General features: G+C 44.5%; 1 protein-coding gene and 1 long non-coding RNA gene across 5 annotated transcripts in view; both read left to right on the plus strand.

Annotated features, from left to right (window-relative positions):
- Positions 1-17,029, plus strand: part of LOC112222972 — a 266,640-nt gene that overhangs the window by 191,570 nt on the left and 58,041 nt on the right. The window lies entirely within an intron of this gene.
- LOC112265631 (signal-induced proliferation-associated 1-like protein 2) overlaps positions 1-17,029 on the plus strand; it is a 97,039-nt gene that overhangs the window by 70,926 nt on the left and 9,084 nt on the right. For 3 of the 4 annotated variants that reach the window (XM_024443149.2, XM_024443156.2, XM_024443172.2), the window contains exons 12-19: positions 1,016-1,113; positions 1,736-1,833; positions 3,085-3,503; positions 6,820-7,044; positions 9,807-9,860; positions 11,019-11,139; positions 12,129-12,369; positions 14,323-14,454. In XM_024443149.2, coding sequence (XP_024298917.1) covers positions 1,016-1,113; positions 1,736-1,833; positions 3,085-3,503; positions 6,820-7,044; positions 9,807-9,860; positions 11,019-11,139; positions 12,129-12,369; positions 14,323-14,454 — 1,388 coding nt within the window. The remainder of the gene's footprint in view (positions 1-1,015; positions 1,114-1,735; positions 1,834-3,084; positions 3,504-6,819; positions 7,045-9,806; positions 9,861-11,018; positions 11,140-12,128; positions 12,370-14,322; positions 14,455-17,029) is intronic. The other variant, XM_024443165.2, reaches the window with a different exon arrangement.

Here is a 17,029-nt window from a genome sequence, read left to right on the forward strand (position 1 = left end):
TATGTAGTAGGACCAGTCGCGTGTCATATGATAGAGGAGACGGCCTATCTAGGACAGAACAATGCCATTACCACCCCCGCCCCCCCATCCTGGTTCTTCCAGGACCCTATTCCTTGACCTTCTGCAGTCCAGACAAGTCTATAGTCGCCAGGCCAGAGGCCCCAGCCGGACCCTGGCTCTCAGGTTGCAAGGCATTCCTTCAATATCCCCACAGCATCGAGACACATTGTGGAAATGTGTCTGGGCAGCCACAGTTTAACGGATACTGTTACACGCCAAGGGAAAGGTTTGAAATAGCTCAGTGTGACTAGCCAAGTGGTGAGGTGAAACAATGGCCAGTGGTGCGAAAAGCAGGAAGTGGGGTGGATAAGGATTACAATGCACTTTAAAGGTTCCAATGCAAATCAGTGACAAAGCATTGAGGATGCTGTGGGAGAAGATTAATTTAAACCCATTTTCTCAATTATAATGTTTGGGAGCCATGATATGCTGGTTAGCGTTCTCTTTGAGGCATGAGTTTAGGACAACAATTCTCATTTAACATAATTATTGCATTGAAAGTTGATACAGTTGTGATTAGGTAAGGCATGGGTAGGCAACCCTGTTCTTAGAGTGCCGCAGATACTGGAGGATTTTGCTCCAACTAGGTACCACACCTTACAAACTGAGGTAATTGGTCAGTTAAATTATTGCCTAAATTCAAAACACCTGGTGTTCCAGGTCGGCTAAATCAAAAACATTAAGTGCTTGGGTCACTCCAGGACCAGGGTTGCCAACCCCTGTGGTAGGATCTGGCGGCTCTACATTAGATCATGCAGGTGCGGGTCAGTTGAAAAAAAAACTGAGTCTGTTTGGGCAACAACAAAACAAATGGCAGACCTGTGCGTCACTGACTGACTGTCTTCATGGTTAGAATGTTCACCAAAGACATATCTTGCCTCCCTCTTTTGAAGATTTAAACCAGTTTGCTGATACCTCTAGCTTTATGTCCTGTTCTTCTTTTGGGCACCTGTAGATGCCAGTCCCCTGCACTGCACCTGGACCAGCCGAGCGACAAGGAGGGAGAGGGCCGGAGAGAGGGGGAGCCAAAGCTGGAGAGGACCAGATCAGCAGGTATGGGTTACTCTTCTTCATCGCCAGCATCGTCATCATCACCATCATAAGCATCATCATGTAATCACCAATATCATCAACTGTGCTATGAAAGAGACTCGCCAGTCAGTAGAAATGCAGCAAAAAGGTCAGCTGGAGACAGACAAAACAGAAAGCAATATTAACTGTCATTCTTACAGATTCAAGATTGTCATTCACATAAAGTTTTACCAAACGTGTCATGTTGTGATGTCAAAAAATGACAAATGTGCTTTCATAGCATGTACCTTAAAATAGAATGACTAAATAACTGCCATTCCAATTCATTTTTGGGGAATTTCAGGAACTGCATTGAAAAAATGGCAGTAATGGCAACTAGGGTCATATTCATGAGTTCACACTGTAGTAAAAGGTTTTGCAATGGGAAATGAAAACAAGCGTTTCTTATTGGACACATTCAGGTAGTCCCTCCCCACTTTAATCTGTTTGTTTCCATTTGGTTCATAGTGAATATGACCCAGTTCAAGTCCTGAATATATGAAGAGTTGACCTGACATCAATTCTAGTGGACAGTATCGTAGAAATTGTACCATGAGTATTTTAACGAGATAATTATATCACAAATTGTCTTCCTCTTTTGCAGAGGCCAAGTGGCACCATCCCTCCACGAAGATTCTGAACATGAGGGAGAGAAGCCAGCCGAGACAAGGAGCAAAGGACTCCCCCAATAAATACCAACATGTGAGTACTCATACTTGGAAAGAGTTAGCTATTTTAATGTTTAATGAGGGTTGACTTTGATTTTACAATGTAATGCTTTTTTCTTGTCATGTTGGATTTGGGTTAGTTTGTTGCGTCTGTCATCTCATGTAATAGCCTACATTTGAGCGTCAATGGGAAGAATGTCTTGTAACACTGTTTCAGGACAAAATCAGTTAGTTGTAAGACACTTTAAATAAATAAATAATATGTTTCATATGAAACCAATGGCAAAACATCATGGCCATTTGGTGAATATATCCCATAGGACTTTGCCTCGTCAATCGACAAAGGCTTTGGTAGACCTAACTATGCGCTCCCAGAGCACCTTATCCCCTTCTAGCAGCATGCATGGTCGGTTTGAACTGGAACACGACATCCTTGACAGATTGGCCATGATACCGTACTTATTGTCATCTGATCTTTAGGGTCGCACCTAGCAGTAGAGAACGGCTCGGTTACCCATACAGCCCCAAGCCGACACAGTACGATGGTGTGTAGCTCTACGTCTGCAGGGAACGAGGCCCGCCTCTCGTCCTTGACGGACCAGGCTAGATTAGGTCAGCTTACCCTTGTCGGTGGTGACGCTTTTGCTGTCGCTTCGGATTTATTCTCCTGCCCCCCCCACCAAATCTGTGTATTGAAAGTAATGGTGACGTATGGTGAATGTCGATTCATGTGCATAATTTTTTTCATTAATATTACTATGAGTGAGGAAGCATCCCAAAAATTGGCCCTGGAAAAATATTGCAAAGTTTGAAGCTTGAGGGGATGCTGCTGCTTTTGCTGATGAACAGAAAAAGGGGTAGAATGTATTTGCCTCCCTATGCAGAGCGCATTAAAGTTTCATATGCACTGTAAAGGCTGCCAAACATTTCCAGGGTCCCAATTCCATAATTCTAAAGTTTTAAGCGGTTAATATATTCCGAACCGGTGAATAAACCCACAATATGTATTTCCACTTTTATCTTAGATTTGATTGAATTGTGGCGTAAGGATATATATCTTATGTATCATTGTTTTTTAATGTTTACTAGTTGCCGAAATCCTTGTTTCCTCAATTCCTCTCAAAGCTCATTGGCGGTCTGAGGTAGGGGTCTTGGATCCTTTATTCCAATACGCTTTGAGAGGAACTGAGGAAACAAGGACTGGGGAAGCAAGGATTTGACCGTTAATTTTCAGACACAAATGAATGTCGCTAACCACTAACTATTGTTGTGTTTGATCTCCCAGTCTGGCTCCAGTCACTCCAGCAGCAACACTCTCTCCAGCAATGCCTCCAGTGGCAGCAGCGACGAAAAGCGCTTCGGCTCTGGCGACCCCATGGACCCCGATGCCCTGGGCGTCATCTACATAAAGGGCGCGTCCACCGACAGCGGCATCGACACGGCGACTTGCATGCCCCCGCCGCCTCCCCCTCTACCTGGCTGCAGCGGAGGTGGCGTACCGGGGGTCTCGGCCGGCCGACCAGTCCCCCAGGATGCCCGAGGGGAGCAGTGGGTAGTGGAGTACTCTGGAACGGGGGGCTACCACGGAGCGGGGACGCCAGAAGAAGGGTTGACGTCACAAGGCTACAGCACCCAGGCCACTTCGGCTGGGCACGTAACGGACGGGAGCCTGGGCGACCTGAGTGAGATTTCCTCCATGTCCAGGTAAGGTGTAGCTCCAAGATAAAGTTCCCCTAAGTACAGATCTAAGATCAGCTTCCCGTCCCCTAGTCCATTAGTGGGGAAACTGCCAAACTGACCTACGATCAGCGTCTAGGGGCAACTTCACCCTCCACCAAGAGGCTGACTGGATCCCTTTTGTCTGACCGGTGACCAGTGCTTGAATTGTGGCCACAGCTCACCAATACAGAGTACCAGCATCTGAAATGTTGTTCTGCTTGATAATCGGATTATATTGTAGAATATTCACTCTAAAATTAACCCTGGTACTGTACAATTGAAATCAGTTCTGGTACCTTTTCATTTCCGTTCAACCACTCCCAATGACACTTCATAATGTGATGTCAAACTGCGCCTGTTTTCAATGTCTGTCATTATTGGATGTGAGTTGTTTTTGCTCTAGGCATGTACACACATTGGCATGATGAGTAAGCAGAGACGGACTGGGACAAAAAACGGCCCTGGACTTTGACCTAGACTGGCCCACTACAACCAGCCCGCGGATATTCCACTGCCGACACACACACACACACACACACACACGTGTACACACACCAGGCCCTAATACCACCACCAGCATCACAGCTACTGTACACAAATGCAGTACTATAGTGCTACAGAACTCACATACTGTAGACTGTTATAAGAGTTCTACAGAACACATCCTGAATGGTCATGATTGACCAATATCCCATCAATCTGAAGCCTGAGTGTAAAACAGAGAATGTATAATAGCTAGAATACTCAGTGAGACCAAGCACTGGCTGGCTTCACTATGTCAAAGTAGTAGACAACACTACAACAGACAGGCACAGTGAACCAGTAAAAAGACACCTGCGTTTTGGGTGTAAAGTGAATGGTAAGTAGAAAAATGTCCTTGGCTACCTTAGTGGAAGAGTAGTTTTCTCAGCAGCTCACTTTACCCCAGCTCAGCACACAAATTCAGTTGTATTCATAGTTTTAGCTACAGATTATAAATATAGCAACATAGTGGAAACAATAGCTTTATAGTCAGAATTAATCATCGTGAAATTAATAAATAAAAGGCGGCTGTGCTGTGTCAAAGACTGACTTTACAAGCGTTTTACTACACCCGCAATAACATCTGCTAAATATGTGTATGCGACCAATAAATTGGGATTTGACTAATGACAATAGTTGAAAACACAAGTACATAGTAAAAATATTATGAAAATATGAAATATCATATGTTGTAGTTCCTATTCAACTAAAGTCGAGGAATGGGGCTTGAAATGACTGTGGCTGGCATGCACATCAATCAAGAAACTGTCTGACTGGCATCATGTTACTGATCTAGTTAATTTGTTTATTAGTTAGCCTAGTTAGTTTGCCCAATATTGATGTTGTGTTATCCATGTCTCCCTCCCTGCCCTGGATCCCCTTTGCCTACCGCTTCGGCTGCACTGACTTTTGCTTGTGCTATGCTCACAATTGGCTATGTTGTCGCTGTCCTCTACTTCTGCTAGAACTCTTTGTCCAGGGGCTGTGGCATCCCCCTTGGCATGGGCTTCATGCACGTTGACGTTAGCACTAGTAGCAGCACAACTGAATAAGTCGGTCAATTTCCTACATTTGGCTGCATCTGACTCAAGGGACTTTTTTTGTCTCTTAACTTTCCCCACCGTAGTTTTTTTTTTGTGTGTGTTGTGGTGTTACTTTTCCATGTTGATTTGGGAGTTTTCCTAAGCGGACTTCTCTTTATAGCTAGCCCAACTTCTCGTGAACAGGAGCCTCTGCTCCCTCTAGTTCCATGCTACTTGGTTCACTCACTACGACTCTCTGGTTCATTCGTATACTGTCTGGGCTGTGTTCGTGAAAAGGAAATGTTTGGAACGTTGCAGATAGTAATGTAATAAATAGAGCTGGTGTGATTCCCTGTAGTGTTAGCCATTTTGGTGCTCCAGATGGCTAGTCCACTACTGTAAGGCAAATAGGTAACTGTTGCAAGGCTGTGCCTGCACAATACAAATGTTTAGTCACATAGACACCGGGTACAACAATAACATCGATAATGACGCAGCTAAAGTAGCCAGCTAACCTACTTAGCCAGCAACTAGGCAAAAACCACCATGTCGTCATCATCACAGAATCTCCACACCAGATTCCCAATCCATTATTTTTGCACTTCCTCTCCAAGCTTGTGCACATTAGCCTGGAGTCAAGGTTACCTTTCCAACATTTCATTTCCTCCGTTTTTGGGTTAGACCAAATATAACAGAGTTTACAGTTTCCTGCCCTCCATTTTGAGGTCAGACGTGATGAGCCCAACTGTGCGGTTTCCTGCTGGGCCAGGCTGAGAGTTGACACCAGTACCTCCATTTTGGGGTCAGATGGGACTAGATATAGTCTTAATTTTCATGCTGTTTCAGTCTGAGCGGTGACATCACGTTCTCCATTTTAGGTCAGACTGCATGAGCCAAACCGCAGGTTCCTGCCGGACCAGACTAAAAGTAACCTCATCCTCCAGCTATTGCGCACAGCCTATATAAGCCAGGGATATCAACCACTCTAAGTTGGCCTTAGTCAGAGTGGCCATAGAATTCTATGGAAGTACTCTACTGATTTAAAGTATTTGTCATTTACATGACTGCGAGGCGTGGCTCTGTGCTTATGGTGTGCTAGTGTATGGGGGAGGGTTAAGGGGAAAGTGTTCTGGGAGATGATTGGTTGGTAGATTAAGCCGATTTAAACAAATGCCTGTGCGCTGGGAGTTTCTCCAGGCTCTCTGTATTGGCTAATGAAGGCTGAATTGGATGTGTTGGTCCACCAGACGAGTAGTTGGGGCAAAAGTGTCTTGGGAACAAGATTATGCTAAAAGGTGATGACCGGTCTGCCATGTTGTGGCAGGCTCACTGTGGCCATGGCATGATCCTGCCTCCCCCGCAGTGGGCACAATGCAGCATTTAATGAGCTGTGACACATTTGCCCTTTGCTGCCAGCGGCACCAGTGCAGTGTCATCATGCCCCAATTCGTATCATCACCATGTTGTCCGCATAGGCAGGGTTGGCATGAATTCTGCTTTGGTAGGCTAGCGGAGTCCTAGGAGTTGGGATCAAAACCTGCTACGAGAACCACACAGTGCCCATCATGAGGAGAATCACTGATATGAGTAGCAGGGTTTGGGTCAGTTCAATTCGGGAGGGGAATTATTCCTCCTGATTATCCCATGACTTGACTGATATAAAATGGACTGACTCCAAACCGTGGATTTTTGGTAGCCACTCATATTTGACGTAATTGGCCAACTGTGATCACATATTTCTGTCTTTGTTTTCCTAGTGGCTCACGACACTCTGGCAGCCCCTCGGAACGTGGTCCTAAGACCTCCACCTCGGTTGACTCTTCCCAAGTCTACATCGTCTCCTCCGGCGGCATTGTGACAGGGGTGGGGCTTAATGCTGCCATCCACACCCGCCAATCACCAGGCAAAGAGTATCTGATTGGCTGGAAGAAAGCCGAGGATGGCTCTCCAATGGTGGATCCGGGCAGGTCAAAAGACTACAGGTGAGTAAATAAGCAGTGTTTTGTGGAGTTGTATTCTTACTTGGACATAAAACTTGCACCTAGAGCGCTGTCAATATGTTCTACAGCATCATAATAGTTGCCGGTGCCACACATCCTTTTTATCCCTCCCACTGACAAATTTTCAGCCTCGACTCTCAGTAAACCGTTGAAATAAAGCCTGGCGTCCTATTTTAATAATGACGCCACAAGTAGGTACGCTTGTCAACTTTACTAGTACTTTCCTGCTAAACTTTGGCCAGGTTGACCTCGCAAGCGAGGCTTCGACCCTCAAGGGTCTTTCTTGGTTAAGTTAACTGAACTGGAAAGAAAGATGGTGCGCTGACAAACTGTCTGCTTTGGTCCTGTTGAAAAGGTTGCAAGTCATTCTGCCATATTAACCTACCCATTTTAGACAGGTTCTGAACAAAGGGGGACAGCCATATTAAAAGTAACCACTGATGACCTGAGGCTCTGACAGAATCCTCTTAACACATGTCCTATCTTATTAATAAGTAGGAGTTGAAGCAGAGTCCTCGAGTACGGTCTCTCATTTAGCTAGTGTAAAGTGTCCATCGGCTAGTGTGACCTTTTCTGTTCACAAAACAGCCCCCGTAGTGGGCATAGTGCCCCCAAAATAAAAACAGCATTTTAGATGGAAGGGACAGCACATAGCTAAAACAAAACAAGTTTGGATTGCTGCATCTACGCTACATGACCAAAAGTAGGTGGACACCTGCTCGTCAAACATCTCATTCCAAAATCATGGGCATTAATATGGAGTTGGTCCTCCGCTGCTATAACAGCCTCCACTCTTCTGGGAAGGCTTTCCGCTAGATGTAGGAACATTGCTGCAGGGGACTTGCTTCCATTCAGCCACAGAGCATTAGCGAGGTTGGGCAGTGATGTTTGGTGATTAGACCTGGCTCGCAGTCAGCGTCCCAATTCATCCAAAAGGTGTTCGATGGGGTTGAGGTCAGGGCTCTGTGCAGGCCAGTCAAGTTCTTCCACACCGATCTTGACAAACCATTCCTTTATGGTCCTCGCTTTGTGCATGGGGGCATTGTCATGCTGAAACACGAAAGGGCCTTCCCCAAACTGTTGCCACAAAGTTAACGTATCCATTCACTGGAACTAAGGAGCCTAGCCCGAACCATGAAAAACACCAGTCAGTTTGGACACACCTACTCATTTCAGGGTTTTTCTTTATTTTGGCTATTTTCTACATTATAGAATGATAGTGAAGGCATCACAACTATGAAATAGCACATATGGAATCATGTAGTAACCAAAAAAGTGTTGAACAAATCAAAATATATTTTGACAGCTTTGCACACTGTTGGCATTCTCTTAACCAGCTTCATGAGGTACTTACCTGGAATGCATTTCAATTAACAGGTGTGCTTTGTTAAAAGTTGATTTGTGGAATTAACTCTAATGAACTTATCCTCCGCAGCAGAGGTAGCTCTGGGTCTTCCTTTCCTGTGGCGGTCCCATTGAGAGCCAGTTTCATCAAAGCGCTTGATGGTTTTTGCGACTGCACTTGAAGAATCTTTCAACGTTCTTGAAATGTTCCGTATTGACAGACCTTCATGTCTTAAAGTAATGATGGACTGTCATTTCTCTTTGCTTTTTTGAGCTGTTCTTGCCATAATATGGATATTTTACCAAATAGGGCTATCTTCTGTATACCACCCCTATCTTGTCACAACACAACTGATTGTCTCAAACTTATTAAGAAGGAAATAAATTCCACTTCCGTTGGACTGCCAGATGGCGAAGCGCGAGTCATCACTCCAGAGAACACATTTCGGCAAGCTTTGCACCACTCCAGCCGACGCTTGACATTGCGCATGGTGAACCCCATTTTATGAAGCTCCAGATTAACCGTTCTTGTGCTGATGTTGCTTCCAGAGGCAGTTTGGAGCTCAGTAGTGAGGGTTGCAACCGAGGATAGACTTATTTTTTTTTACTCGCTACGCACTTCAGCACTCGGCGGTACCATTCTGTGAGCTTGTGTGGCCTACCACTTCGCGGCTAAGCCGTTGTGTCCCCTTGACGTTTCCACTTCACAATAACAGCACTTACAATTGACCGGGGCAGCTCCTAGCAGTGTCCGAAATTTGACAAACTGACTTGTTGGAAAGGTGGCATCTTATGATGGTTCCAGGTTGAAAATCACTGAGCTCTTCAGTAAAGCCAATTTACTGCCACTGTTTGTCTATGGAGATTGCATGGCTGTGTGCTCAAATTATATAAACCTGTCAGCAACGGGATTCGTTGAAATAGCTGAATCCGCTAACTTGAAGTGGTATCTACATAGTTTTGTGTATATAGTGTAGGAGTAGCATTCATGGACATTCTTTTGCTGTTATATTTTATCATGGCATGATAGGTTTCATTGTAATTGTTATGGTTGGTGGAGGATAACAAGAGTAGAGCAGAATTTTCATCCGCACTTCACATCACATTGGCCTTATTCCAAGGTAACTATGTAATTAGTTTGTACTAGGTATGCAAGAACAAGTAGTTAGTGTACTTACCCCTGTACAGAAACGTTTAACACAAAAGTAACAGGTTTATTGCATAGTCTGCTTTATAAGGCCAATGTTATTTGAGGTATGTTGAAGTATTTTCTTCCTAAGTAGCGTAGACATTTTGACAGCTATATGCTTGCATATCAGCCATGTACAGCTTTTGTTTAGATCTCAATGTACATTACCATTATTTCCCTCCTTTTTTTCACTTGGGGTTTTCTACATCAGTGGAGTGGAAGGCGTATTGTCTTTCCTACTAAAGACTCTAACACTGAGATCCAGGTACACTAGCTTTACGGAACCTTGTTTTGTTCAATAAACCTCTATGTACGCTTTATTTTACATTCCTCTGTTTACATAGTATTTACTAAGAAATGACATTGTAAGATTGGGATTATATAATATTTACCTGTTTCTTTGAGATTCAAATCACCATTTGGTTGTGTGGAAGTCTCTTTAAGTTAAGTGTATCATTTCTTCATAAATATTGGGCAAAGCATGGTTGAAATGGGGTGGTAAAATAAATCTACCCACTTTGTCACTCGCATGGTGTCTGTACACAACGCAACCTGTACCTTCCGTGACACCACACCCCCACTCTGTGTGTTTTCCTGGAAACAGATACTTCCCAAACTAGATTCCCTCCAGTTGAAGAACTGTGATTGACTGGTTCCGAACAGCGTATTGTAAAAGATTACTCCCCCGTGTGTGTGTGTGTGTGTGTGTGTGTGTGTGTGTGTGTGTGTGTGTGTGTGTGTGTGTGTGTGTGTGAGAGTCAACCGTCAATAACCCTTTACAGTAGTTCTTGTAGTATCCTTCTTTCTTATGACCATGTTTATTATTTTGTCCTTCCCAAAGAGCTGTGTAATGTACTGCCTGGTCTTACTTCTGTTAGCTTTATGCTTCTATTTTTGGTCTTACTGTTTTTGCTCTTACTGTTCAGTCTCCCACACGTGTCACTGCCCCCTCCTTTACCTCACCTTTTGTGGGCAAATCACAAATTACCCCCTATTCCCCATGTAGTGCACTGCTTTTGACCAGGAATGGGGTGTTATTTTAGACACGTTCTTTGTTCAGGAGAGTGCCTTCCGCCTACCCTTGTACAATTCACAAGAAACCTCAATTAAACTTAGAAGCTTGTCTCTAATGCAACTCTCTTACCTTTTTGTTTTTGCCCCCCATCTACACCCTCTCCCTGCCTGTTTCTCATCCCTCTCTCTCATTCTCCCTACTCTCACTTTCTCCCTACTCTCACTTTCTCTCTACTCTCACTCTCTCTCTCTACTCTCACTCTCACTATATTCTCTACCTTACCATCTTTCTTCATTTATGCCTTTTTCTCTCTCAACCCTATCTCACTTTCTTTTCTCTCTTCCACCTCTTCGTCTCCCCCTCCCTCCCTCTCCTCCATTGCATCCCCCATCCTCCCCTGGGGAGCAGGCTGCGGGCCATGCTGGGTGCAGACGGCCAACTCCAGCAGGTCCAGCCCAGCCTGACCAGAGAGGCCTTCCTGAAGATGATGCTGCCCGACAGTCCCCCCGAGGATGGGGGTCGTGGCAAGGTGAGCCCCTGCTCCCTCGAGTTTTTCTCCACACTACTTGGTTCACTATCACTCCAACTCTCTGGTTCATTCGTATACTGTCTGGGCTGTGTTCAGTGAAAAGGAAATGTTTGGAACGTTGCCGATAGACATGTAATACATAGAGCTGACATGATTCTCTAGTGTAGTGCTCCCCGTTTCTCCCCACTCTGACAATGAGTGTCTTGCTTTAATTTCCTTCCCTCCTTCAGTCGGCTCCTTCCTCCGCTTGACATAATCCATTCGGATTGCTTGTGATATTAAAAATCAAGTCTGGCACCGTTTTCAAATGAACTGAAATTAAAACCAAGGGTGGTTATAAGGCGCCAGACTCACGCTAACCTTTTCCTAGCACAGATTCCCCCCGCTTATCGAAAGGTTAATTTGGACGTCTCCTGTTCAATGCCACCGGCCATGGCGACTAGTGTCGGGAGAAAAAGCCCACCACTTGATGCAAAGGCTCTTGGGTAATTAGAAGAAGAAGAAGAAAATGTGGCCAGGAAACAAGGGTGGAATGGGAAGGGGTTGACACAAAGGGATTTGATCTGGGAGCTAGCAAGCTGCTCTTCAGACCTCTTTGTTCACTGATTGAAAAATGTATCACAGGAATGAAAGAAAATGGCTGCCAGCAACATAATAGTCTATAGTCTTGACATATCCTCCTGTAATAAATGGACGATTTTGTCTATCATTATCTGAAGCCCTGCATTGATACCAACTACTATGCACAGGGAAGCTATTGTCAGATAATTGAGGGGAAATTATTGGCTCTCATTTATGGCACTGTGGTACACCGAAGTTACTGTTTTGCCAATTTTATGGAAGATTCAAGCTGTTTTTTTCCTAGTTTAGCACATACCAGTTGGCGCTTTAATCACTCCTTCCGTTGTGCAGCCCTCCGAGATGTAAAATGTCTCCAAATTTTCCATCACCCTTTTTCCCTCCCTCATTTTCTCTATCTCTTCCCACAGAGTCTGACTGGTCCTGGCGGCCTGCCCATGTCCCCGAGGAGGTCCCTGTACCGGACCCTGTCGGACGAGAGCCTGTGCAGCAGCCACAGGAAAACCCTGTCCCTGGTCAGCTCCCGGAGCTCTCTACTGGACCAGGCCCTGCCCAACGATATCCTGTTCAGCACCGCCGCTGGGCCCTACCACAGCACCCTGCCACCTCGCATGAACCTCGGCCACAGCCATGGGGCGCCGCTACACAAGAGTGAGTGAGACTACGCCACCTAGCTGGCTAGCTAGCTAGGTCTTGTCGGTTGTGAGCATAGAGTTCAATAGAACAGATGGGTACTAGATATTTTAATATATAGATATTTTAATATATTAATATGTATCTCTATGATTGAGAGGGAATAGGGTTGGTCAACCTTTCTCCTGGAGAACTACAGGATGTATACAACCTTTCTCCTGGAGAACTACAGGATGTATACAACCTTTCTCCTGGAGAACTACAGGATGTATACAACCTTTCTCCTGGAGAACTACAGGATGTATACAACCTTTCTCCTGGAGAACTACAGGATGTATACACTTTTGTTCCAGTCCTGCTCTAACCCACCAGATTCAACTAATACCATTTTTACCTTAGAATCAGTGTTAAAGTACCAAAGTCTGCTTTACATTTATTATGTATTAGTGAAACCTTGGAGTACATTTCGTTGATTCGGACGTTCAATTAGGAATGGAAACACATGTTACGAAATCATTCATGTATCTGCCAAAGATGGAAGTCCCCTGAGGTGTAGTAACACGGCAAATGGTGCTGAGTGGAAAGCTGCATTCACCTAGACCTGAAACGTACTTAAAGGCCCACTGTGGTATTTACAGCCAGTTTTATATTTCTCCAGCCCCATTCCTCAGCTTTATGGTGAACAAAGTGGCGGGGCAGCCATTTTGATTTTCAAATTAAGGAGTGGGCCATAGAAATAAAAAATATCTAACTGTGAGCTCATTGTGGTCAATTAAATGCAAACGCCCTTGCCAGTCTGAAGCTGAACTTTACGAGACCTATCATAAAAGCTACAGCGTATGCCACTTTAAATTTCCCATCTGTCTTGTATTAGGTGAGAATTCATAGGTGTTAAATTGATGCAAACCGATTTTAAAAAGCTTAGTCTTTTTTTTTTTTAACACAGTAAGATATTGGATATTTTCCACTGGGAAAAACATCCGTGTGTGCTCATTGAGTAGGCACGATATTAACCCTTTCACTGTCGGGCCTCCTTGCGTTCTTTGTTGAAGCATTCTAACCACTGGTTGTATTTCACAATGAGAAAAAGGGGCTGCTAATCCAGTCCTTATGAAAGGAATACCCCTCCCCCACATTTGAGGGTGGAGGTGTGTATGAATATGTGGTTGCTGTGTCTTATTTAACTCTGTGGGGGGGGCTCAGAAACCAAAATTTAAGGATCATGAATCTCCAGCTGTGTGCGAGATTAAGTTACCTGTGTGTGCGTATGTGTGTTTTTATGCACACATTTGTGTGCCTAGTTTTGTGTGAATCTACGCCAAAGCTGACCCCTGTGGGCGTCCCCTAGATGCAGGTTAATTGTCTGTCTGGCGGGGGGAAGCTCCCCCTTCGTCTCCGTCCTCTAATCAGCTTTCAACAGCAGACTGTGACATTGGGTTTTTTTTAAAGTAACTGTGTTCTTGGCAGTTTTCCAAGCAGGATTGCAATTGTTTTGCATTTTTTCACATTTTGGGAGGCGGGGGCAGACTCACAAATTGAACAGGGTGGATTGTATTTGCTTAAGGGGAGTTGCAGATGCCTGAAAAATGTCTGTTAAGGTGTGAGATGTTTGTGTTATGCTTTGGTGGAAAGTGCCCATATTTCATTCGTTTAGAGTATCATCTCATTTGAACTGTATATTTGAAATGTATGTTTTTACTGAAACATAAAACCCCAAAATGACTTTGTTAATCTGCAAGCAGGAGCAGGTGTTCCAAGTGCAGAATGGATGAGCACTGATGTCTCGTTATTGGTAGACAGGAGAGGGGGAGGGTGGGAGGAGAGGGGGGGGGTGGGAGGAGAGGGGGAGGGTGGGAGGAAAGGAGGGAGGGGGAAAGAAAGAAAGGAGGGAGGGAGCACCAACTGTTCCCTTCACCCAAATCGGTGAGGCTGTCGCTCACTTATCTAAACCGAATTGTCTCATCTCTACAGATGAGCTGTGGTTCTCTGACAGCTCCCTGGCCGACCGCTGCAAAATGGCCGATGGCAGTCTGATGCCCCTCCCGGAAGCAGTGTCTGGCCTGGACTGGTCCCATCTTGTTGATGCCGCAAGGGCTTTTGAAGGTAATATAACATCTAGATTCATCATACTCCCGCATGGCATTAAACAAAACTGTGTACTTATTCACTGTTTGACCTTTTGATGCTCCCAAAAGCTTACCCAGCTAACAATTAACATTGCCTAGAACAGTATAGAATGTTTTTGTCAGGTACCCATTTGGTTGTGATGTAAAGGGGAATCTTCAGAAGGGGAATCTTCACATTTTGTTGGACCATTCAAGCGAGATCTGTTTGAATAATGTTGAAAGGAAAACGTTATCTGTGTTGTAACTCAACATTCAAGGAACATCCATATGGACGTACTTAAAGCTCTTAAAACCTGGACCAACAAAGGCTATGGGGATGTTATCTCCAGACCTACCAGAAACAATGTTTCCTAAACCTACCAGAAATGCTCTGGGAACACAAAAATGTTAGCTAGGTGTAAGTGGTACCTGATTAACATTTGCTGCTACCAAGGTGTCGTGCTGTCAAATCTTTTGTCTCCAGTTCACATCAGGCTTTCAGCGCGTTAACTGTTACCCTTTTGTTCACTCAATAGGACAATTCCTGACCTTTATTCAGTGTCTAAATTATTATTCAATGTTTTTTTCCCACTCTGGTCAATTTAGGTATCTAATTTGGCGTGAAATTCAATGTGTGAAAAGACCATTATAACATATATATATTTTCTTGTACTGTTCAGATGTGATTTCGTTGTCCGTCGTCCAATTAAAGCGACTGGACATTCATTCAAATTGATCCCCAATATCATCTTGACCCAGTCAAAATCTTCAGTCTCTCCCATTGTCTGTGTCTCCCTTGCACTCAGTCTGTCTACGGCGAGGTGCTAATTAGCAGGAAGTGGAAGGAGAGCGAGAGTATTTGGGGACTTGAGAAACTAAGCATTATCACAATGGAGCGCACAGCAAGGAACCATTTTGCCAAATTACTCAAACCCACTTTGCGCTGTAATTGCACCCCTTTCTTACACACTTTCTCTGGCAATTATAGCTTCGCTACCTCGGTCAACTGTGTTCAGGGGAAGCTGGGAGTGTTTTTCTGGTAACCTGGAATGACTTGTTTTTAAATGTAACCTTTATTTAACTAGGCAAGTCCGTTAAGAAAAATTCTTATTTACAATGACGGCCTAAGAACAGTGGGTTAACTGCCATTTTCAGGGGGAGAACGACAGATTTGTTTTACCTTGTCAGCTAGCAACCTTTTGGTTACTGGCCAAATGCTCTAACCACTAGGGTACCTGCCGCCCACTAGACTACATGAGCTACAGAGTGATGTACTCACGATTTTGTATTTATTATAATTATTTAAAAAATTCTTCCTTCATGACCAACTGATGTTTATAGACTGGATAGGTTGGAACCGGTGACCACATTTCTTTCACCCTGCGCAACGAGGGGTCAGGCCGGGGACTCCATTGACTAGCATTGGGCTGCACAGCAGCCTTCGATTTGCATAGAAGTCAACAACAGAGAAAAGGGGGGGGAACTAATTTGCTTGGAGAGTTGTGGGAGTGCCGACCCTGGCATTATTAGCCCGGGCTTGTTGTGTCATTTAGTTGGCTTGTTTAGTTTTGTGGTGCTCGCTGTGTGTTCTCAAGGCAGTGTTGCTAAGCACGCAGAAACTCTAGCATGCTAGCCCTCATTAGCATGCCGGGGGCAAAGGGCGTGGTGAGCATTAGTTGCAACTAGCGAGCATTATTTCTGTTTCCGCAGACCCACGCATACTAGAACAGGACAAATGGTTCACATTCACAGTCAAGAGTGCAGTGAAACAGCCACGAAATAGACATTCCTTTCTCCTTACGTGTCTCATCCTTCAGTTGTGATTCATATTTATCGATGATAACTTGACCTCAAGATTTATCTTAGACCGTTTGTTTTCCATGTTGAACATTACAGAAAGAATGTCATGGGATGTTTTTCTTGTTTCCAACTCAATATAGGCTAGTCTTTTTACTGAAGGAAAATGAAAACCTGACTCTGTTATAGATCTCTCTCTTCTTTACTTTCTCCATTGCCCTCTGTATTCTTTGTTTTCCACTATGGTAATCACTTCACCTGTGACTTACTTCTATCAGCATTAAGCCAATGTTGAGACTGTCAATTAAAACAGAGAGTGATTTGTTAAAAGGGAGAAAGAGGGATGTGTAATTATGGGTGAGATTTTCACAGCTTCAGTCTCTCGCTTGTCTCTCAGAAGCAACTTCCGTGAGACACTTATCTTTAGTGAGAACCACTTTCATCTCTTCCCTCTCTCGCTCTTACCTCTCACTCGCACTTCCCTTTTTCTCTCTCCCCTCTTCTCACTCCTTAGCGGGAACAATCTTAGAGAGAACAGCTCCCATCCCTTTCCCCTTCTCCCTACTTTCTGTCCTCAAATACCACATCTGCGGCACCTCTCAACACCGTCCAGCTATTGAGAAGACAGACGCAAAGTGGGGGATGGTTGGTGCTGCCCTTTTGCTAGAAACTTAACCTCAATTTCCTCACTAAGATCCCCGGCTTTCTAAATTGATATGTGATGCTGACTCAGACATCAGCGAGGCTATTCTGACTTGTCACAAGCTTAGTCTGTT

This window comes from Oncorhynchus tshawytscha, linkage group LG02 (genome assembly GCF_018296145.1).
Source record: "Oncorhynchus tshawytscha isolate Ot180627B linkage group LG02, Otsh_v2.0, whole genome shotgun sequence".
In the NCBI taxonomy this organism is placed as follows: domain Eukaryota; kingdom Metazoa; phylum Chordata; class Actinopteri; order Salmoniformes; family Salmonidae; genus Oncorhynchus; species Oncorhynchus tshawytscha.